At 44.3% G+C, this 23,692-nt stretch overlaps 1 protein-coding gene across 5 annotated transcripts in view; it reads right to left on the reverse strand.

Moving 5' to 3' along the window:
• The window catches only part of LOC121281010 (ral guanine nucleotide dissociation stimulator-like), a 164,258-nt gene that overhangs the window by 27,057 nt on the left and 113,509 nt on the right, over positions 1 to 23,692 (reverse strand). For 3 of the 5 annotated variants that reach the window (XM_041193555.1, XM_041193558.1, XM_041193554.1), the window contains exons 1-2: positions 21,267 to 21,609; positions 343 to 453 (exon numbers count right to left, since the gene is read on the reverse strand). In XM_041193555.1, the coding sequence (XP_041049489.1) occupies positions 343 to 453; positions 21,267 to 21,449 (294 nt within the window). In that variant the 5' untranslated portion in view covers positions 21,450 to 21,609. Of the gene's footprint in view, positions 1 to 342; positions 454 to 21,266; positions 21,610 to 23,692 lie in introns of those variants that run through there. The other 2 variants (XM_041193557.1, XM_041193556.1) reach the window with 1 other exon arrangement.

A 23,692-nucleotide genomic window follows, 5' to 3' on the forward strand; every position in this document is an offset into this window, starting at 1 on the left:
GCTGTGCATAAATTGGCTGCCATGTCCCGCACATTCCAATGGTGACCACATGCCAAAAAAGTGCTTGATTAGCTGTAAAGCACTTGGGGAGGTCTTAAGGTTTTGCAAGGCGCTATAAAAATGAAAACTATTCATTGTTCTTTCGAAGCTTTCAAATTTAATGTAGACTTGTCGTCTGAATATTGAATGAAAACAATGCCAACTGCATTGAAAGGATAGTGATGGGAAGTGGGGAATATAAGGAAGCAAAAGCCAAGATGTGGGAGTAGGAAGGTCACTTAAGCGTTCCCCTTCTGGTGCTGCTGGGCCATGTGCGGTTTTTCATGTCTGATCACTGCTTACCCCGAGCCATCGCTGCCCTTTGCTTGCTGCCTGATGCACCTGAACTTTCCTGAGCGTTATCGTGTAGATGGCGCCATCTTCGGTCTCCTCGCCAATCTCCTGCGCAGCGCTCTGAAAAAGAAATGAAGTGGTGAGTGTGATTCCCCCACAGCCGAATAGTCTGCCAACGCTCACTCACAAGGGCATTTCTGCTTCACTTGTCCTTGTTTTAACTCACTGCTTTGCCCTGTTTGAATGTCATGGCGCTGGAGGACTTGGAAAACGTTGCTTGTTCTGAGTGCTGTTGCTCGATTGGTGGCTAACTCGTAAATCAGAACACCGTGACCGGCTGCTATTGTCAGCTTCAGATTGCGGTAAATTAATGGGAACATGGATTAAAATTTTAGCCCCGTGAGGTTCCAGCCTTTTTTTTATTCTCTCATGGGATGTAGGCGTCACTGGCAAGGCCAGCATTTGTTGCCCATCCCCAATTGCCCTTGAACTGAGCGGCTTACTGGACATTTCAGAGTCACGTGTAGGAATGGCAGATTTCCTTCCATAAAGGACGTTAATGAACCTGATGGGTTTTTACAACAATGATAGCTCTCATAGTCACCATTACTCACATTAGCATTATATTCCTGATTTATTAACTGAATTTAAATTCCACCAGCCTGCCATGCTGAGATTTGAACCCACGTTATAGAGTCATAGAGGTCATCGGCCCATCGAGTCTGTACCGGTCCCAAACAAGTACCTAACTATTCTAATCCCATTTTCCACCACTAGGCTCATAGCCTTGTATGCCGTGGCATCGCAAGTACACATCCAAATACTTCTTAAATGTTATGAGGGTTTCTGCCTCTACCACCTTTTCAGGCAGTGAGTTCCAGATTCCCACCACCCTCTGGGTGAAAGAATTCTTCCTCACATCCCCTCTAAACCTCCTGCCCCTTACCTTAATTCTATGCCACCTGGTTATTGATTCCTCCAACAAGGGAAAACGTTCCTAGATCATTAGCCTGGGCCCCTGGGTTACTAGGCCAGTGGCATTACCACAATGCCGCCATCACCCCTCCCACCCAATTGACACACTAGGGCATGGTACTCGGCCAATGCTGGTAAAACACTAAAACCGACCACCATCTATGAGGCACAAGTCAGGAGTGTGATGGAATACTCTCAAGTTGCCTGGATGAGTGCAGCTCCATAAACACTCAAGAAGTTTGACACCATCCAGGACAAAGCAACCCGCATGATAGGCACCCCATCCACCACCTTAAACATTCACTCCCTCCACTACCGACGCACAGTGGCAGCAGTGTGTACCATCTACAAGAGGCACAGCAGCAACTCACCAAGGCTCCTTCAACAGCGTCTCTGAAAACCACGGCCTCTACCGCCTAGAAGGACAAGGGCAACAGTTCCACGGGAACACCACCACCTGCAAACCCCTCCAAACCACACCACCCTGACTTGGAATTATATCGCCGTTCCTTCACATGCTGTGTCAAAATCATGGAACTCCCTTCCTAACAGCACTTTGGGTGTACCAGCACCACGCAGGAGCTCGACAAGGTGGCTCACCACCACCTTCAGGGGCAATTAGGGATGGGCACAAATGCTGGTCTAGCCAGCAACACCCACATTCCATGAAAGAGTAAATAAAAAAAGACAAATTCTGGGCGATTTTCCTTCCTCCCCTCCCCCACTGGGTACCCTTGTGGGACTCTGGATGAGATCAGCAAATCCTAACTCTTCACATCATCATCCGAGCAGTGGAACTTAAAACAAAAGAACATAACGTCAGGAAAAGGGCAAGGCTGATTAGGGCCCAGCGTGCCTGTGCCTGGTCTAGGCTCACCTGTGAGCAACGGCAAATTAAATGTCAAACCGAGAGTGGAAGGGTTTGAAAGCAATAGGATTTGGGAGTAGGAAACAGAGACGAGGAAGTAAAGGCCGTCACTCTTCATTTCTCAAGGGAAGCTGAAAGCTGTTTGTCCCTTGAGACGAGGAAGGGTCTGGAACAAAGAGTGCCCTTTGTGACATCAATAAGCCATGCTGTAAGGGCCATGTCCCACTTTATTTCTCCTGATGGTTAAGGAAGGCGGTTTTCTGGTTCATTAAACAGTTCCCCCTGTTGTTTGCCTTACCCTAAATATTAATGGATGGCTGGGCAGCCACTGAAAAGTGGAGGGGACATCACCATAGTAATGCGGTCATAGTATTCCTTTGGCCTGCTGTTGGATACAAATTACACTTGGCAATTCAGCAATTCCCACAATAACTCATTCTTTGGAAAAAAAAACAGGAAACTTCAAAAGTGACTTTATTGAGGTTTGAAAGATTAGAAAGGAGGGTGACAAGAGTTGACCCAGGTAAATTGGTTGCCATTGCAACAGCATCACATGCCGGAGAAGGTTGATTCTAGCCAAAAGGAGCAGATTTGTTGGGCCTTTTCTTGTTGCTAAAATTTAGTATGTTCTTTGTTTACGCTTAGTCTGATGCATTAGGGTACAATTGGCTGATATCTGGCAGATGGCCCCGTGGTCCGAGCACTGAAGCGTGCGGGGATATCGAATAAGGCTGAGATGAGGCTTGGTTAGGGTGTCTTCTGTCACTAGGGCAATACCAATAAACAAGGCCACTGGGGTGAAGACTGGATGCTGTATGGCGGACTGTGAACATCAGAGAACCTTTATCCCAATCGTTGAACTAATTCCTGAAGGTTTCATCACGTTTAATTCCCAGAAGCTCCAGGGCAATCCTGGACGGTTGACAACCCTATAATTAGGCGGCAGTATTTTCAGGAGAGGGAGAAAAATGGCTCCTGAGTCAGGGAAACAGGTGGTGCCAGTTCAGTGGGATGAAAGCCCTCATCATCTCTATAACATCATTGCCAAACATTAGGGCACAGCAGATAGTAAGGCGGTAAGATTCCGCTCAAACTCTTTGCAGTAATGCTCAGACCCAAGACGTTCTGACAGAGGCAAAGGTAAAATCCCTGTCAGTGTGAAAATGGGTAGTGTAGCATTGAGTCCAGAGACAGAGGCGGAATTCCTGTTGGTGTGGACCCTGGACAGTGCAGTTTCCTTATGAGACAGAAGCAGAATTCCTGTCGGTGAGGAAGGTTAAGGTCATTAAGGCCGATTCCTCTGGCCATCCATTTGAAATTCTGAAGTCCGTAGTGTATTGTTGATTAGTCTACCTTTTGTCCTTTTGCTCCTTTAGATAATTAATAATTGTTTTGTTGTTTTATTTTACTCTTTATTCAATAAACTTTGGCATTATTTGCTAAGAAAAACAATATAAGTGGGTAAACCAATTGGTAATGAAACCTGTTCAAATAAACAATAATGAATCAACCCTTCAGGATTGAAGTACTGCTTGCCCCATACACAATAAACACTTCCTTGCCTCTCACCTCATGCACCTGGGAGCATCATCACAATAAGGGACTGTCCACAAATCTCATCACAAAAGGTGAGGCTTTGAGAGGGGAGTCATACACATTTTGTGTTATATCAAATTACCAAATTTCATCTTTAAACTTTCAGGGGAAGCAGGCTAGATGGGGGTGGGTGGGGGGGGCGGGGGTGAGAAAAGTGTACCTTTGAACTTATGTGGAAAAGGATGAGATTTAGGGATGGTGCCTAACACAACAATCAGAAACCGCACTTGATGGGCAACTGTGAGCAGTGGATTCTTTCCGTCAAAAGTCAATGAGCTCTCACTGTGCATGTGACTTGTCCGTCAGTATTTACTCTTTATATGATCTTTGCTGTAGATAGATATTCAGTGGACAATTTTGCCTTTCAGGAATCTGCGATTACCTGGGTACTGCATGACTATTGTTATAAAATGCAAATACTCAGAACTGAGGGGGCCTACTACTTCTGCCTTGTATATGCAACCTTGCCAACTTTACCCACCACTTGTTGAGCCCCAATTTGCATCATGGATGGTTTCTTGCATTTCCCCCTTCCTGTTGAAAGGACATTTTGAATCTGCCCTTCTGACTATTTTTTTAAAATTTAAAAACTCTAGTCCGAATATATATGTTTGCGCACATATTCATAATGATGAGGGGTTTGGACAAAACAGATAGGGTGAAACTGTTCCCATTGGTGGAAGGGTCGATAGCTCGAGGACAACGACCTAAAGTGATTGGCGGAGGAACCAGAGGCGGTGTGAGGAAAATGTTTTTTTTAACGCAACAGATTCAATCATGGCTTTCAAAAGGGAATCGGATAAGCTGCTGAAGGGGAAAGAAATTGCAGGGCTACGGGGAAACGGTGGGGAGAGTTAAAGGCGCTATATAAATGCAAGGTGTTAGTGTTGCAGTAAGGAAGGGATCTACCCAGGGTGAGTGCATGGCTTCTACGTTCAGCGCTCAGCCCTACTTTTAGCTAGAATGGGCGCTATTTGTGGTAAACCTGTCAACAATTAAAGGGCAGCCTCCTTTCTGAGATGACAGAGTCTGCACAATCTTGACAGCAGCGTCTTTTCTATTTTGGCCTTTTCCTTACATACAAATTAAGAGTTCATTGAATTGTGCACCGTCTCTAGGCTTTTTTTTACAGAGTGGATTGTAATAAAAACCAGGACTAGATTTCACTGGGAGGTGGACTATCTAACTGAACACTTACACATTGCTTCATCAAAACATCTCACACTGTAAGTTATGTATACAGTCCAACGCCTAGAACAAACAGCAAGCACTCTGCACCTGGTGATTCCCACAATTGTCAATGAGATAAATAACCAGTTAATTTGTCTCTGGTGATATTAGTTGAGGGAATGAATCTAATCGAGGACACTCTGTTCTTAGGGGTGGGGTGTTTATCTTGCACCATGGCCTGTGTAAAGGTTCAGTTTGGGGCCTCTCCGTTTGACTAGACAATGATAATAAATACTACCAGGCAAAAAGAACTAGAGCAGAGATGAAGAGTTTTTTTCACACAGTGAGCTGTTGTAGTCAGGAAAGCATTGCCTAAAAAGATGGAAAAAGAAGATTCAATAATAAGTTTCAAAATGGAATTGGATCAATACCTGAAGGAGGGTAAAAACTGGAGGGCTAGGAGGGAAGTGCAAGGGAGTGAGAGTAATAACCTTAACAAAGAGGTAGGATGGGCCAAATGGTCTGCTCCGGGGCTGTAAAATTCTATACTTGATACGGCATCAACTCCGCACACATGGATCATGAAAAAGCCAGTTTGCAAGAGGCACTATAGAAATATCTGGCTGCTAACATCGAGTAGGTGTGTTATCGCTGAACCCTCTTGTCGCCACTGACTGGCTCAATGTAAGCACAGGGGTTGAGTGGGTCCAACCACCTCTCCAGCTTCCTCCTCTTGGATCTTTAACAACTAACTGAAAGCTGACAGCCATGGCGACAATGTGACTCCCTATTCAGACTGGTTACAGCACAGAAGGAGGCCATTTAGCCCGTTGAGTCAATGCCAGCTCTCTTCAAGAGGAATTTAGCTGGTCCCATTCTGCAGCCCTTTCCCTGTAGCCCTGCAATTTTTCTTTTCCTTATAGTGCTTATCCAGTTGCCTTTTAAAAGCCATGATTGGATTTGCCTTCACCACCCTCTCAAGCAGTGCATTCCAGATTCCTAACAACTCGTTGCATGAAAAGGTTTTTGCTCATGTCGCTTTTGGTTCTTTCGCCAATCACCTTAAACCCATGTCCTCTGGTTCTCAACCCTTCCGCCAATGGGATCCCTCCGATGCTTTTGCAGCAAAGGGTTCAGCAATTATTTTTTGTTTGTGGAAGACAGAAACAACAGTTGATACTTCCAGTCAAGTGACAACACACATGGAAGATGGCTGCAGTGTCATGTAAAGATATTTAAGAAAATTTACCAAATGGCTCCTTAAAACGTAAAATCTGTCCCTTTCTAAGAATATTAGAAATAGGAGCCAGAGTAGACCATTTGGCCCTTTTAACCTGCTCTGTCATTCAATAAGATCAAGGCTGATCTTCTGCATTAACTCCACTTTCCCTCCCACTACACATATCCCTTGATTCTTTGAGAGGCCAAAAATCTGTCATCCCAGCCTTAAATATGCTCAGCGATGGAACATCCAGAACCAGCTAGGAAAGACAATTGCAAACTTTCACAATCCTCTGAGTGAACCAAGTGGGTTTACCTTCTAATCTCAAGGGGCCACAAGCCAATTTTATGACACCTTAAGCTCTGGTGAATCTGCACTGTACTCCCTTTGAGGCCAAAACCCTTCCTGAAGAGCAGCGGCCCAAAACTGAATGCAGTATTCCAGCTGGGGTCTGAACAAGGTCCTTTGAAACTGAAGCACCACTTCCTTCCCTTCATATTCCAACCCCCTAAGATAAAGGCCAACATTTCATTAGTCTACCTAGTGATTCTGGGAAATGTCTGCATGGACATCAGGGTGAGGGTATAGTAGCACTCAGCTATGACATGCCCACTCAATGATGGGAATGCTTGAAACTGACTGGGTTAGATTTACCACTCAACCAATGCCACCAGAGACAAATTGACTAGTTGTTTATCTTATTGCTGCCTGTGGGATGATACAGCAGGCACAGACTCATGCCTGTGTTTGCTGAGACAACAATAATAACTTGCATTTATATAACACCTTTATCGTAGTAAAATGTCCCGAGTACTTCACAGGAGTGATTATCAAAAACATAATTTGATAATGAGCCACATAAGGAGATATTAGAACTGAGGACCAAATGCTTGGTCAAAGAGGTAAGTTCTAAAGAGTGTTTTAAAGGAGGAGAGAGTGGTGGAGAGGTTTAGGAAGGGACATTGAGGGAACTTAGGGCCCAGACAGATGATGGCACAATTGCCAATGGTGGAACAATTAAAATTGGGGATGCTCAAGAGGCCAGAATTAGAGAAGCTGGACTTGTAAAGTAATTCACAGAGCGAAGCACTTTGGGATGTTTTGATCTTGCAGTAGGATGCTATATAATGCAAGGTTTCACTGGTTTTTTTTGTTCAGTTTAAAGAGTTCACCAATTATGAATGGCCAATTTGGAAAACTAATGAGGGGGATGGTGGGGCAGTACTTCTAAAGAACATAATTGGAGCTGGAGTGATCCTTTTGGCATTAGTCTGCTCCACCGTTCAACAAGGTCATGGTTGATCATCTACCTCAATTTCACATTCCCACACTATCTCCAAACCCCATAATTCACTCAATGCTCAAAAATCTATTGACGTTCCTCTTCAAAATACTCAATGACGGAGCATCCACAGCCCTCTGGGGTAGAGAATTCCAAAGATTCACAACCCTTTGATTGAAGAAATTTCCCCCCATCTCAGTCCTCAATGGCGAACCCTTTATTCTGAACCTGTGGTCCAATGTTCTAGATTCTCCAGCCAAAGGAAGCATTTTTTCAGCCTCTAGCCTGTTAAGCTCCTTAAGAATTTTACATGTTTTAATTGGATCAACTCTCATTCTTCTAGACTCCAGGGAATATAGATGTAGTGTACTCAAACTCTTCTTACAGGTCAATCCCCTCATCCCAGGAACCAGCCTAATAAACCTTTGTTGACCCTCTAGGACAAGTATGTCCTTCCTTAGGTAAAGAGACTAAGCTGCACACAGGTATGCTAGGGTAGACTCACCAATAAAAACAAAAAAACTGCGGATGCTGGAAATCCAAAACAAAAACAGAATTACCTGGAAAAACTCAGCAGGTCTGGCAGCATCGGCGGAGAAGAAAAGAGTTGACGTTTCGAGTCCTCATGACCCTTCGACAGAACTTGTGTCGCAGGGTCATGAGGACTCGAAACGTCAACTCTTTTCTTCTCCGCCGATGCTGCCAGACCTGCTGAGTTTTTCCAGGTAATTCTGTTTTTGTTGTTGTAGACTCACCAATGCTTGGTTTATTTGTAGTAAGACTTCTTTACTCTTACACGTCAATCCTTTTGCAACAGAAGCTAACGTATCATTTGCCTTCCTATTTGCTTGCTATACCTGCATGTTAACTTTCTGTGTTTCATGCACAAGGACACCCAGGTCCCCACTATTATTCCAAAATAGTGAAGGTCAGCCTACAGGATAACCATGCATCGTCCTCATCACCCGGACAAGTCAATGTCCTCAGAAGAATGTGAGGAAAAGAGAACTAAGGCAGATTGGAAACAATCTGCAAGCTGACTAGTTTCAATTTTTCTTCTCTTTCTTGGTCCTGGCGTAGTTTTATTCTGCTGACCACTCACAGCACGAGTCCCATGATTGGGACTTCCACATTTCAGAAGTGCGGTTGCTAATTTTATAACTTGTTGGATCCCTGCAGCTTGGTAAATTCTGACAAGATCGTGACCACAAAGCATTTCCAAAATCAGCTTCACAGAGAGTTGATGAAATGGCACAAATAAACCCTTACCTCCCGCCCAGGGCAGTTATTTTTGGAAAGCCCATTTCCTCAGATACCTCTTCTCGTTCTGTTACTGGATTTATTTTTACCCTCGTGCCTCATGTGACTGGGTTTCCCTCACTAGGACGTGTCACAACTGCTGCCTCAGCGTCTGCTTTCCTCAGTTTTACAAATGATTGCACAATGGCTGAGTGAAGGAGTACCCAGATTGCAAGCTAACAGATTGCTCTGGACAACAATTTGCATTGATATAGTGCCCTTCACGTAGTTAAACATCCTAAGCTGTTTCACGGGAGCTTTCGAATCAATGTCGGTTGCTTCAAGGTAATCTGGGGACAAAGGAAGGGTGCAGTTCTTAAACCAAGTGCGCTTTTACATAAATTGCCTACACATAATCTGGGCTGACACTTCCAGTGCAGCACCAAGGGAGTGCTGCACTGTCTGCTTGATTTTCAGATGAGACATCAAACTGAGGTCCCATCTGCCTCCTTGGGCGGGTGTAAAAGATCCCATTTCAGAAAAGACCAGAGGGGTTATCCCTGGTGTCCTGGCCAATATTTACCCCTCAATTTACATTACACACAAAAAAAGATCTGGTCATTATATCATTGCTGTTTGTGGGAGCTTGCTGTGTGTAAAGTGGCTGCACCATTTCCTACACTAATTAGCACTTTCACCTAAATCAGAAGATTGAGGGTTCCAATCTCACTTCGTAACTTAAATACAAATCTTAAGCTGGGTTTCAGTGCAGTGCTAAGGGAGTGCCACATTGTTGCAGGTCCACAACTTCTTCAGATCTGATGTCAAACTGAGGCTCCCTCTGCCTTTACAGGGAGTTGTTAAAGAGATTCTCATGGCACTGTTCAAAAAAGAACAGAAAGTTTTCCCAGTGTCCCGGCAAGCATTTTCCCCTCAACCAAAAATTGATGTATTGAACTTGGTTTTTTGCTTGTGGGATCTTGCTGCGCGCAAGCTGACAGCTGCAGTTACAGATATCACAGTGGCTACATTTCAAAAGTAGTTTGTATATGGGCTTTGAGAAGATTTTAAGGGGCATGACGAGGCGCTGTATAAATGCAGTCGTCTATGTCTCAGCATTTGGCGTCCATGAATGTTTCTGGATAGTACATTATGCATGAAGATATTTATTGGATTCTTTCCTCCTTTGGTTTATGGAAGGATTACTGTGGTTACAATTTCCATTCGTTGAGTTGTTCAGCACTGCACAAACACACACACACAGAAGCCAACAGTCACGTACACAATCACAGTCACCCACATGTGTGTATATATGTACACACACACACACACCACTTGTGACAGATTCAATCCAAAATCTTTAGCAAAAATATATAATTTTCTTTCCTCTGAGAACAGAATATTTAATGAAAGGACTTCTACAGTGCTTCCACTGCCTCACATCATTGTCCCTTGAGTCCATGCCAGATGAGACATCATGGTTACAATAAATATTTGCTATCCAAATCGATCTTTCCAACAGAAAGTTAAGCATCCATTTCCTGTCAATGAAAGTTGTTCCTTTCCATTTATTTCAACATATTGATGGTGTGTATTAAGGTTTCCCCCTCCCCTTTTCGCTCTCAGTCTCAAGTCCAGAGGTACCAATAGCCCTTGCTGCCACCACCAAACAGTCATTCATTGTGTGCGAGCTTAGATGGGGAGCATGCCCAGTGAAGGGTTCAGAGGAGCAGGTACCCCAGGTTCAACATTTCCCTTCCACTGTCCAAAGATGCTGAAATAATCTGCAGTGTCCTGAACTGCCACCCGCCCCAAATGGGAATAGGCAGCTGAATGAAAATGGAACAGAAAATCTTCTGAGATGGAGGTTAAACTGAAGTAGAAAGCATGGAGAGAACTGTACCCTATATACGCGCTCCCCACTAGCCCTGAGCTTGATGCGGGCATTAGATGGCCCGCGAGGGGAAGTAAGCTATTCCCCAGGAGTGCCATCGCTCGTCTTGGCAAGCACAATAAATAAATGTGCAAGTTAACCACATCTGTCAAAGGCCTGATGTGCCTTTGGCAGCTGAGTTGGAGGGCTTTCTGGAAGACTCATTTTAAAGAACTAAATTGGCCAGAATACCCCTCAATTAGCATTTAAATTTCAGTATTTGCCTAACCCGGAACAAACACAGCCGAGTTCTGCTGTCCATGTTTCTCGGGCTGTCCGGTTACCAGGAACAGATGAATGCCAAGGAATGAGAGATGCAGACAGTGCTGCTGTCTGACATTCCCCAGAGAACCAAAATAACAAGTTGTGAGGTTTGCGGAAATATTTTGCATCGAAACTGCTGCTTTATCCTGCATTAAATCACCTTCTCTTATTAACCCACAGAGCCCTGGATTTTAAGTATAATTCATCTCCAGTGTAATTGGTAAAATAAAACTCTGTAGCCATGTTTTCTTTCTCAGTTCCTGCCCTTAGATGGCCTCCTTCTGTTAGAGTACTGATCCACAGGTGCCACCCATCCCCAGCACCACATGCAGTAAGGTAATTATCCATGCTCCACGAGGGACCTCTCTGCAGAGAGGCATCTCTCTGTGATAGAGAGAGACAACTGGTTATATAGCTTGAGGGGGACCACTCCACATCAACCATGGGGCAGGGATCCACGAACTACTACAACCAGTATGGAGGCTTGAACCCATGCTGTTGGCATCATTCCACACCATATTCTAGCCATCTAAGCTAACCAACTCCTACATCACACTTGAAGGGGTCAACCTTCACTTGGAAGCCTTGGCATCAGCTGTGGCTCAGTTAGGAGCACTCTCACCTCAAATTTGCAGGTTCAAGTCCAGAGACCTGAGCACACAATCTGCGCTGACACCCCAGTGCAGTGCTGAGGGAGAGCTGCATTGTTGGAGATGCCATTTTTTTTGTCTGAGACATAAAACCTAGACCATATGTGCCCTCTTAGATGGATCCCATGACAACTATTTCGAAGAAGAGCAGGGGAGTTATCCGCCATGTCCTGACTAATATTTATCCCTCAATCAACATCACTAAAACAGGTTATCTGAAGAGTGTTACATCACTGTTTGTGGGAGCTTGCTGTGTGCAAATTGGCTGCCGTGTTTCCTACCTTAGAACAATGATTACACTTCAAAAATAATTGATTGGCTATAAAACATTTTGAGATGTCCTGTGGTTGTACAAGTTGCTACATAAATGCAAATTCTTTCTCTTAGATGGCAAGTGTCAGAGGACTATCTGACTGTGAGGGATCAAAACTCAGCTCAATACGTTCTTCACCCAATATTCAGATAAAAAGGCATGTTCTGGCTTGGGAGCCTGGGCAATGGTCAGACCCATTTGCTAACCCAGAAGCATTTAAACCAATTGTGGTTGTTATATTATTCCAGTATGATTTAGGAACTATATGTTCATGTGTATGTATACATAAGTATCCAGAGTGCCACATGACTCACTGCTGCACTACAGTCTACGTATCGAGTATATCAGTCTGCAGCATGGTATGATACATTCGATGAAGCTCCAGCATTCGAGTTTAGGAGTGTCATTATTTTGAACTCCTGGGAACCACAAGACATAACAGTGGTGCCACCTCCCTCACCAGCTAACTCAGCAAAGATCAGGAATCGTTCTTGCCGATTTTTACGGTGCAAATGACGGAACCATTCAGGGAGCAGTGGCATCTTTGGGTTCCTATTCTTGCTAATTCTATCCAGGCAGAGTACTCCCTTACACCATTTATCCTCCCATTACCACCCACCATGATCACCACCGCCCACCCCTACACCAACCCAGCCTTTAAACTAGGTGCTGGTTACATTGGTTACATTGCAGAGGCCTATGTCCAAACATTGGAAGCAGCTCCCTTGGTCTATTTAAACAAGCTCATGCTTCTCAACCAATGGCAGAAACACATTTTTTTGCCTTTGCTCCTCATGTTTTTACTGAGGAGACCAGGCAACAGGGAGAGAACATGATATCTTTCCGGGGGCGGTGGGGGGGGCTGCAGTATTATAGTGTAAAAGACTCTTAAAACATCAAGAAAAAAAAATCACCTTGTCCAAGACCTGATTTTCGGACGAATGCAGCTCCCTGATGTCTCAATGTATCAGCCATGTTGTTGTGTCATAGATCTCAATTACTGAATGCTAATGTTGTCAAGTCGGGAATTCATATTCACAATTACACTATTAATGTCTAGTTTGATGTCTTGCAAAAATCCCTGCTGCTCTCCAAAACCCAGTTCAGATCACATGACTAGTGGCATTCATAAGTTGCACCAATTGCCGTACACAATACGGGGTCTATGAGAGCAGATTTTCAAAAACACATTCACTCAATCATGCATTGTTATCTCATTCAGTACGGGCCTGACAAATAGGCCAAGTCTTTCAACCAAATACAGAGACACAGAAAGAAATGTAAGTACGCTGCAGTTTTTTTCCCCCTCTCTATAGCAGAGGAGTACAGGCTGGTGTCAATGAGATACAGTGGCTGAGTCACCCTGGAACAGCCACGAATATACTGAGAAAGAAAGGAGCTTTCTCCAAACGCAGGCAGCTTGTTAATCAATGTGGCACTGTGAAGAAAGGACAGATTCCTCTTTTTTTCAACTGTTAGCGCTAATAAACATAAGCACAAATCCCCCTATTTTTCTCTCCAATCTCTCTCCACCTACAGTGGAGATGGGACGGAGGGTGACCTAACAATGAATTTCTTTTCTCCCAATATTCTTCCCTTCCAACCCCACTTTCTACTGTATCATTCTTCCACTGTGTCCAGGAAACTCCAGTGTCATAGTCAAGTGTTCATTCCTTTCAGTAAGTTTAGTCAACAACAACAACTTACATTTATATGGCACCTTTAGCATAGTAAAACATCCTTCATAGAAGCGACTGTCAAACACAAAAGGAGATATTAGGCCAGGTGAAAAGCTTGGTCAAAGCCATAGGCTTTAAGAGCATCTCAAGAGAGGCGGGGAGGCAGTGAAGTTTAGGGACGGAATTCCAGAACCTAGGGGCCCAAACAACTGAAAACACGGCCCCCAGTGGGGGAGGCAAAGAAAAGCGGAGATAGGCAAGAGGCCAGAATTGGAGGGTGCAGAGACCTCGGAGTGGTAGTTCATGGAGAACTGCCTCCTTCTCTTGTCCCACATTTGATGTGGAGTACTGCCCCTCAAGCTATCTAACTTATTGTCTCTCTCTCTCTCTCTGATGAAGAGAGATGCCTACGGTACTTCCTGGGCCATGGGTAATTATCAAAGGAAATCTCGGAGGGTTGTAGGGAAACGGTGAGTATTAGAATGCTATTTCAAGGTGTGTGTGTCTGTGTGTCAGAATGAATGAAGGAAGGGCATCAGGGCTGAGCTCCATCCTGAGCTCCAATGTCCTCCTGTACATCGCCTATACTCTCTCCATAATACCACTCTCCTCTATAGACTGCTGACACTGCCCCTTTAAGTACTCCTTTAATGTCACAACAGGCTGCGACCAGTTTTTCATGCACTCAAGAGACAGCAAGGGCAGAACCAATGCTCACAAAGGCTCCCATTCCCCTACCAATCTGTATTGTGGATAGTTTATTTTCTGAATTACAAGCCAGCACAGCAGTGAATCTGCAGTGCTGTGCTTTTAGATAAAATAGTTCATTTGTTCAAGCCCATTATGTCTGTGCATATTCCAGTCGTTTGCTTTCCAGCTGAACAGCAACAGGGTGTTTGTTAACTGCAGGCAGAATCTGGCCTGTTTTCAACATTTCACTGATTAGAGACAGGAAGAGCAGAGTAAGTTCTCTTTGGCTGGGAGGGTCAAGGTTCATATTGGCACACGCATACACATCTCATTGTTCAGAAGGCTCTGAGGGTCCTGTAAATATCCTTTTAAAGGGGTAGTGTCATTTTTGGTAAACAGCCTCGTAAGCCAAATTTACTGGGTGATTAAGTGTACACGAGTCCTCTTGAAAATGACTTTGACAAACCTTTCCCCCATTTTCAGCAGTTATATAGGCCTTCGGCTGTCCCAATCCATCACCCAGTGCGCTAAGACTCATCGCACAACACTGGGATAAATTGGTAATCTCGGGTAGATAGAGCGGCTGCATTTGGAAATGTAAAAACGCCACACAGTAACAGGATAGATGCTCTACTGAGCTTAGCCGAAGACATATTGTGGAATGTGCAGAGAACTGCTTCACAGATACTGATCAAGGAGTGCTCACTGGGGCAGAATAACTTTGCATCCTTGATCATCCAGTTATTTGTGCTGAAGTGGAAAAATAGAACTTGAATTTGTGTAGCTGCCTTCATGCCCGCTAGACGTGCCAGAGAGGTTTACAGCCAATTAAGTGCTTTGAAAGTGTTGTCATGTTTGTGGACAGCAAGATCCCACAAAAGGCAATGCGACAGTGAGCAGACAATCTGTTTTAGTGAAGCTGGTTGAGGGATAAATATTGTTCCAGATACAGGGTAGAACTCCTCTTGTCTGCTTCAAAATAGTGTCATGGGATCTTGAGAGGGCAGATGGGATCTTGATTTAATGTCTCATCTGAACGACAGAGGAGCCATCATTCCCATCTTGCTATGTAGTTCCATCTATCTGGTTGATAGGAGAGGCTGAGCTAATTCGTTGGCAGGGCCTTAGATCCAACAGGGACAAGGGAGTGACAGAAGTGACTTGGCCTTTCGGAAGCAGTCAAATCCCTGTGAACTCTGTGAACATTAATTGAGTTGATTTGAACATACATACATACATACATACGAACATGCGAATTAGGAGCAAGAGTAGGTCACTCAGCCCCTCAGGTCTGCTCCGCCATTCAATAAGCTCAACCCCACATTCCTGCCCATCCACGATAATCTTTCACCCCCTTGCTTATCAAGAATCTATCTATCTCTGCCTGAAAAATATTCAAAGACTCCCTTTAATTATGGGGGTTTGGTGAGGCAGTTGGGGGTTGGGAGGGAGTGGGGAGGGGAGGTTGGGGAATGGTTTGAATGGAGGCTGTCCATCGGTTCACAATTCCTGTTACTTTCCCAATTTCAGACAAAGCCTCTCAATCAGGACTTCAATGATGAAGCAGAAACTCATTGACCAGAAAGTCCTCAGTTCACCTCAGAACTTTCTTTCAGAAATAAAACTGTGTGCAGCAGGATGAACCACCTCACTGACCACAAAGAAAAGTTGCTGACAGAAAAGCAAACTTTAACAAGTCATTGCATAACATTTGGAGCTGTACTAAAATTCCAAGGATTATGCATTCCATCAGGAAAATCCTTACTTTTAGCAGTTTATCAGTTCTTCCCAAATTCTCACCTTTCCCATTCAGTCAGATTCAGCCCCTTATACTGTTGGGGCTATGTAAACCAGGCTCAGTCACACTCTTGTTCTACAATGCACCCCATGTGAAGGGACTTTTGCAACCGGTAGCACAGGTCCCGCTAAATAGTACTGGACCTAACCCACCTCACCCCAAAATAGCTGTTGAGGGATCCTTTAGGAAACCCAATTGTATTTGCTTCTGTTGCACATGCTACCTAGCAACCAGAGATATGGTTGCAAATAGGAATTAAGCGCAGATATAACTGGGATCTGTTCAAACACATCTGTGTTCAATATGGTGGCCCCATCAAGGTAACTTAATACTCAAATTCAGTGCTCAATGCTCAGGGGTCAACAGTGGTGAGTGTAACGTCACCAGTCTAGTAATCCAAAGACCCAGGCTAATGCTCTGGGGGTATAGGTTCAAATCCAAAACACCCCCCACCCCCCCATGCCAGCTGGTAGAATTTGAGTTCAGTTAATAAATTTGGAATATAAAGCTAGTCTCAGCAATAGCGACCAATCTATCACTGATTTCTTTTTCATTAAAAACCCCTTCAGTTCACTAATGTCCTTTAGGGAAGGAAATCTGTCATCCTTACCTGGCCTGGCCTACGTGTGACTCCAGACCCACAGTGATATGGTTGACTCTTAACTGCCCCTCTGAAGTGGCCTAGCAGGCCACTCAGTTCAAGGGCAATTAGAGATGGGCAACAAATGCTGGCCTTGCCAGTGACGCCCACATCCCACGAAAGAATAAAGAGAAACTCAAATCAATTTGTTTTCTTTTCAGTGGCTACATTTAATTAAGTTTCCTTCCTTTTCAAAGTAATTATGAGGCAATGTGAGATAGAGAGCCCCGTAATCCTCAACAGATCTCAAAGCAATGTAAAAGATCACAAGATAATTACGGATTGCAATACCGAAAGTTCGTTCGTTCCTCACTGCAGCATTCAGTCGTTTCTTAAGCGATTCCAGTGCTTCCACCTCTACTGTCCTTCCCTGAACTGCCTGCTACGGCAAAATCGATAACACTTAAACTAGGCTGACACTCCAGTGCAGTACTGAGGGAGTGCTGAATGCCTGAAGTGCTGCCTTTTAGGATGAAATGTTGGACTGAGGCCCCATCGGCTCTCTCAATGGCACTATTTTGAAGACAAATGGGAGAGTTCTTCCTGGTGCCCTGGACAATATAGATCCCTCAGCTAACATCACTTAAAATAATTGATTCAAATGACGGTAGGATTGAGCTTGATAACAATCCAGCCCCCTCCCATAGCCAAACAGCGTGCCAATATCCATTAGCTGAGTGCTACACATGAAGACAGGCAGTTTGGGTGAGAAACTGTGCCCATACCAGGCTTTGGAGGAAGGAGAAAGAAAAAGGGCCAATGATATGTATGTTATTGAGTGGTAGGGCAGCTATCACTGACGAATATATAGAACAGGCAATCCCAGAAGAGAATTCCCTCCTCACAGCAGCACAAAGAAGATCCTCTGAAAAGCAAAAGCCAGTTTTAGTTTTCTCCAAGGCTTCTGGCACTAGTTTCCCAGTATTGTGGCTTCCTTTTAGTCATTTTATTTTTAACGCGAGTGTCCTTGAACAAAGCAAAAAAAAATACACACACAATAAAACATCTGTACAGAAGATTATATTTTTGTACATTCCCACTGCCAAGGTTGCAAAGAAATGAAGGCTGGTTTTTCTACTTGTGAAATTCCCATAACCCTTAAATCCCACTCCGGGACTTGAGCACAAAAAAAAAATCAAGGGCAGAATTGAGGGAGTGCTGCAGGGTCAGAGGTGCTGTCTTTCGGATGAGATGTTAAAATTTTAAGTGGATGTGAAAGAGCCCGTGGCACTATTTGGAAGAAGAGCAGGTGACATTCCAGAAGGGAGGAGAGACACAGATTTATGCTGAGCGCTGGAGTGAGGAAAAACTTGGCCTCAGCAGCACCCCACTACCCTGCACCCACCCCACCCCCACCCCATTCCCCACCCCCCACTCCTCCGCACCACAGGACTAGGAAAAAAATAAAGAAAAATCAGTCAAGGTTTCTTGGCTGCTGATTACTATCTAGTGACTTATAAGTGACTTATGCAGCATGTAGATATGCAGTGAGGACACGAGCAAACTCTACCGTGATGCCCTAAATGGCCAAATAGCTAGTGACACTCAGATGTCATGTATCGGGATAAAATACTGATGGGCAGCTGAGGGTGGTGCAAGTGGATTCAATAATAAGGAACTGGATATTAACTTATAAAGGGGTAAATATGCAGGGTTATGTGGAAAGAGCAGAGCTAATTGGGTAGCTCTTTCGAAGAGCCAACACAGACTCAATGGGCCAAACGTCCCCCTTTGTTTGAACTATCATTCTTTAATTATTCCCTTCCACATTTAGTATCTTAACAAAAACAACAACAACTTGCAATTATCTAATCCATTTTAAACACCCCAAGGCACTTAACAAGAATCTAATTGGATCAATAATAACTAGCAGCATCTTAAAAGGAGGACAGTGAGGCGGAGAAGTTTGGAAAGGGAATTTCAGAGCTTACGCAACTGAAGGCATGGCCAGCAATGAAGAAGAGATAGAAATTGGGGATGCACAAGAGGCCAGAATTGGACGGGTGCAGAGTTCTCAGGGGCTGGGGTGGAGGGGTGTGTGATTGGATGAGGTTACAGAGGTAGAGAGATGTGAGGGCATGGAGGTTATCTGAGCAACATTGATTTCTGTAATGAAACATCCCAGGCTCTTTCTACAGCGAGAGTTCAGACATTAAGCAGAAGGGAAGTCAGGGAAGGTGACTAAAGGTATGGCACATACATGTCATATTGTACAGTGCTTGACTGATCTTACATTTGTTAGACTGGGAGCTTGTTTGTAATTCAGTTTTGAATTCATTTGGGTGGAAAAAATTGGCTATTATATCACCGATCACATCTGACAACATCTCACTAGAACATTTAAATCAAACCGGCAATGTTCTTTTCAATAATATAATGCAGTTGACAAGCTGATGTTTCTTCTACCACATCAGCAACGACCGTGGAAACTGTTGTAAGACATTGTGTGTAGCTCAGAAGGTCTCACAAAGAGGTTTTGAGTCTTGCATAGTTTAACAGCAAGTCTTTATTAACTACTCATAAATGTGTACATACATACTGTATAAGGTCTATACTAGGAGCTGTCCCCATGCTTGCCTCTACACACGTCTCTGTCCAGTACCGGACTGTCCTCTAGACTCCAGTCATGGGTTCCTTTACATCACAGTGTGGGCATTTCTGTACACAGTCCCACATTAACACCTCTATGCCATGCCTTGTACTACAGAAACTGTTATCAGTAAGAAATTAATTACATATACACACACACATGCATGTGTTTGGCATGCATACATTCATGTGTGCTTTTTCCATCTCCAGGGTTGCCAGTTCTCTTTCTGAATAAACAAGAAATTTCTAAATCACCTTGGCCGTTCCCATGACAACATGGAGATGCCAAGTTAATGGGTATCAATCACCGGTACTTCAAGCAAAGCAGCAAGAACTTGATGCCACACTGGTTTTATTGTCCAGTTCTCTCTCGACCTCTCCTGATGATGCCAACTCCTGCTGGGATCCAAAGGTTCTGCTACCTTACCCATGTGACCAACTTCAGGAGTGGTCTCTGATCTTGAAAGGGGTCATCAGCTTTCCACGCCCTCAGGATGTTCCAACCTGCTTCACAGTCAATGAATTACCTCAGAAGTGTTGTGTAAGCAAACTCGTGGATGGCCATTATTAGGCCAGTGGGGGATACAGGGGACAGTCCCTATCCTTGAAGAGTGAGGTCCAAGGCGTACCTGATACGCCTCGTATTGTAGCGGATAATAAAAAACAGCTCACCGGAGAAGGGAAATGGAAGATCAGGCCGCTGTGCCAGGTAGATGTTTAATTGAGACAGGAAAGAGGCAATGCATAGACCTGGTTTCCTTCAGGACAAACCAGCCTTGTGCTGAGGGTCACAAAATAGGCACTTGGTGCCCTTATTCACTTATGCAAAGGGCCTAAAGTTGGTTTTAGGTGTAGGCACCAAACGATTTCTTTTAGCCTTTATTGGCACCCTTGTGGCTCGCAATGAGCATGAGCTTCCTTCCCACCATACTGGAAGCTGAGAGGCCATTTAGAGGCCTGAATTTCTTGGCTCTATCAGAGCAGGCAGGTGAGGCCGTCGTTTAACATCTTCTCTGGAAGACAGCACATTGAACAAAGTGGCATCTCCCTCAAAACTGCACAGAAGAAGTAGCTGCCTCAACTTTCTATAACAACCTTCAACCTTCTGCCTCAGAGCCAGGAGTCAAACTGACATCTTCATCAGATCCTCAAACAGTCTTGTGATATACATGTGACGAGCCTGAACTGACGCAGCAAAGAGTCTGTAAATCTCTGTGAAAGCTTTGAAGATCATTGACAAAATAAAATTATACACAAGGCTCCAGGAAACGCAGCACCGAGACAATTCTCCCTCTCCAATGTTAACTTCTAAAAGTCACCACGCAAGGTATTTCTAGGGGGTATGAGTTTATGTTTTGAAGCTGTTCTCGCCTCAAGGTTTCAAGCGAATCACAGGGGGTGTTTGTATGTCTCGCCAGAAGTGCAGTCATTCTGCACATCGCAGACACTCAAGGACAGTTTGATCTTGGCTATCAGTTATAAAGCGAGGTAAAGTCCAACCATCCAGCTGGGTACTGCTAGTGTAAGTGAGCCTCTCAAATTCTGCACTCTCAACCAGACAGGGCAGAACCTCTGAGTGAGCAATTGTCTCCTCACTACTCACCATCTGAGGTGAAACAAGAGGCTCTGGGTCAGATTAAATTGTGAAACAATGTCATAAAACAATTCCTTATAGACGGATCCCTCACTTCATTACACAAAGAGGGGAAAACCCCTCTTACTGGGGAATACAAAACAGCCTCTGCACTCCTAATGTGAGATCCTGTCCCCAATTCCCCTGCTCCTCCCCATTTCCCACCAACATTTTTAAAGACTTGGCTGCACTCTGGATTACAGTAAGCAGAGTTAATCATCAGCAATAACAGGCACTACTGTACCTCATCATACAGGCATACCATCACAGAAACAAACAGTGCACAAATCAGTCACAGCTCCATGGCAACAACAGGGCTGGTTGCAAAAGCAAGTGCTCACCAGATCTTTCCCCAGAAGAAAGTGCACAACAACATCTAGGAGTCACCCTACCTCAGTGAGGGGGAGATCAGGGTCCAGTTGGGTGAAGCTGTGAAGGACCACAGAGCTGGGATCTCCAGTCACCTCCAGCCTCACGCCATCCCAGATCTGCCTCAAGCGTCGGGAGCCGTCAAACATCTTCTGCCCGCTGGCTGCGCAGTCATTTTGCAACTCTGGCCACATCAGGTGAACCATGTGAAAGGCTGGTTTCTCTCGTCTCTCAGAATGACACGGAACAAATCATCCTGCTTGTCAGAGGCACTGATCAACAGAGGCTGCTCAGCGTTTCAAAGGGAGGGAAGTCCCTTCTTCACCCTCCCCTGCCTTCTCACTCTCTGAAGACACTGAACTGTGGCTAAGCCATAAATGGGATGTGGCAGCGATTGCACCCGCCTCTCAAGGGCAGGCCATGATGTCACCATCATTGTTCAGCAATGCTGTGTGCAGCCTCCAAACACTGGACCGGATTTCTGCAGGCACTGGAGTGGGCTGAATATGGAATAGTTCACATTACACTCAAACTGACTCGTTAAAATAAAAAAAAACGGTGTGAAGTTAATTCTAACCCATCGACACAAATATATAGACTTAATAAGCGGAGGAGGTTCTTTATAAAAGAAGCATCGTGGGTGTACCTATACCGCATGGACTGCGGAGGTTCAAGAACGGGCTCACCACCACCTTATCAAGGGCAATTAGGGATGGGCAAGAAACGTTGGCCTTGTCAGAGACACCCACATCCAAGGAACAAATAAAAAATAAAATAAAATCAACTAAGAAGTTATGATGCATGTGTGTTGTTTTAGATATAGATATATTTTTATTTTTGTTTATTCTTTCATGGGATGTGGGTGTCACTGGCCTTGCCAGTGTTTAAAGGCAAAATACTGCGGATGCTGGAAATTTGACAACAAAAGCAAAAAATGCTGGAAAAACTCAACAGGCCTGACAGCATCTGTGGAGAGAGAGGCAGAGTTAACATTTCGCGTCCGTATGACTCTTCTTCAGAGCTTCTTCTTGCCAGTGTGTGTTGCCCATCCCTAATTGCCCTTGAACGGAGTGGCTTGCCACACCATTTCAGGGGGCAGTTAAGAGTCAACCACAGTGCTCTGGATCTGGAGTCACATGTAGGCCAGACCGGGTAAGGATGGCAGATTTCCTTCCCTGAAAGACCAAAATGGGATTTTACAACAATCAACATGGTTTCATGGTCACCATTACTGAGACTATATTTTCAATTCCAGATTATTACTTGTTGACCTGATCGCAGCTCTAGAAGCCGTGAAGAAAGGGAGCACAGACTAGATCCCTGGGGAGTTGGAGCAGCAATTTTTGACATATTTAAAATAAAAGATTTTATTTTCACCAACTGCCATGGTAGGATTTGAACCCTTGTCCCCAGTTCAGTAGCCTGGGGTTATTGGCTTAGTAGTCCACTAACATTACCAGTACGCTGCTGTCTCCCTTTGTAGTGGCTGTGGCTCATTTGGTAGCACTCTTGCCTCTGAATCACACTGAACCCAAGTCTCACTCCAGGGCTTGAACAGCAATGCGGTAATGGCAGATAATCTGTTTTTAGTGGGCTTGGTTGAGCGATAAGTATTGGGCAGGGCACACAGAGGGCTCTTTGAAATAGTACCATGGGATCAGCTGGCAGCACTCCAGTGCTGTTCTGAGGGAGCCTGCCCTGTCGGAGGTGCCATCTTTCAGGGGGAGACATTAAACCAAAGCCCCGCTTACCCTCTCAGGTGAATGTGCAGGATCCCGTTGCACTGTTTCAAAGAAGAGCAGCGGGGGAGTTCTCCCCGGTGTCAATATATCTGCTGCTTGTGGGGTCTTGCCGTCAAGAAGATATTATTATATATCTATAATGTTATTGGAAATTATTTTAAAATAGAGTTCTGGTGGTGTCTGTGTTTATGTGTGTGTATGTGTGTGTGTCTTAATTGGATTAAAGCCAGCTGATCTAGAGGCTTTGATGTATAAAAGAGAAGTAGGTTTGAAATGGTAATTAGGTAAACATAGGGAAGTTAACAGGTAAAGTGTAAAGGGAACAATTTACATTTTTAAATAAACCATTCAAAAGAATTGATAAAATATTACACCTAGCCAGAAAAAGTCAAACAATGTGTTTACTCTTTCCAAAGCTTACTAATAAAATTGGTCTTATGAAAGCGTTTTATTGTTAGAAGAGGTGAAGTTCAAAAAACCTAGTGATACAATGAGAATTTGCATTCAAAGAGGAAAATATGTATAAAGGAAGACAAGGCTGTTTATAAAAGAGAAGGGATTCCAAGATCTAAAGCCTCCAACCTGTAAGCCTCAAGCTGCTGTCTGCAAGGACCCAGAGCTGAAGGAAACTTATTTTGAATGCGACGGTCCAGAGTGTGCTTTGCCAGGGGTCTGTTTTAACCTATGTGTTTTACTGTTGTCTTAAC

The sequence above is a fragment of the Carcharodon carcharias genome, chromosome 8 (genome assembly GCF_017639515.1).
Source record: "Carcharodon carcharias isolate sCarCar2 chromosome 8, sCarCar2.pri, whole genome shotgun sequence".
Taxonomy (NCBI): Eukaryota; Metazoa; Chordata; class Chondrichthyes; order Lamniformes; family Lamnidae; genus Carcharodon; species Carcharodon carcharias.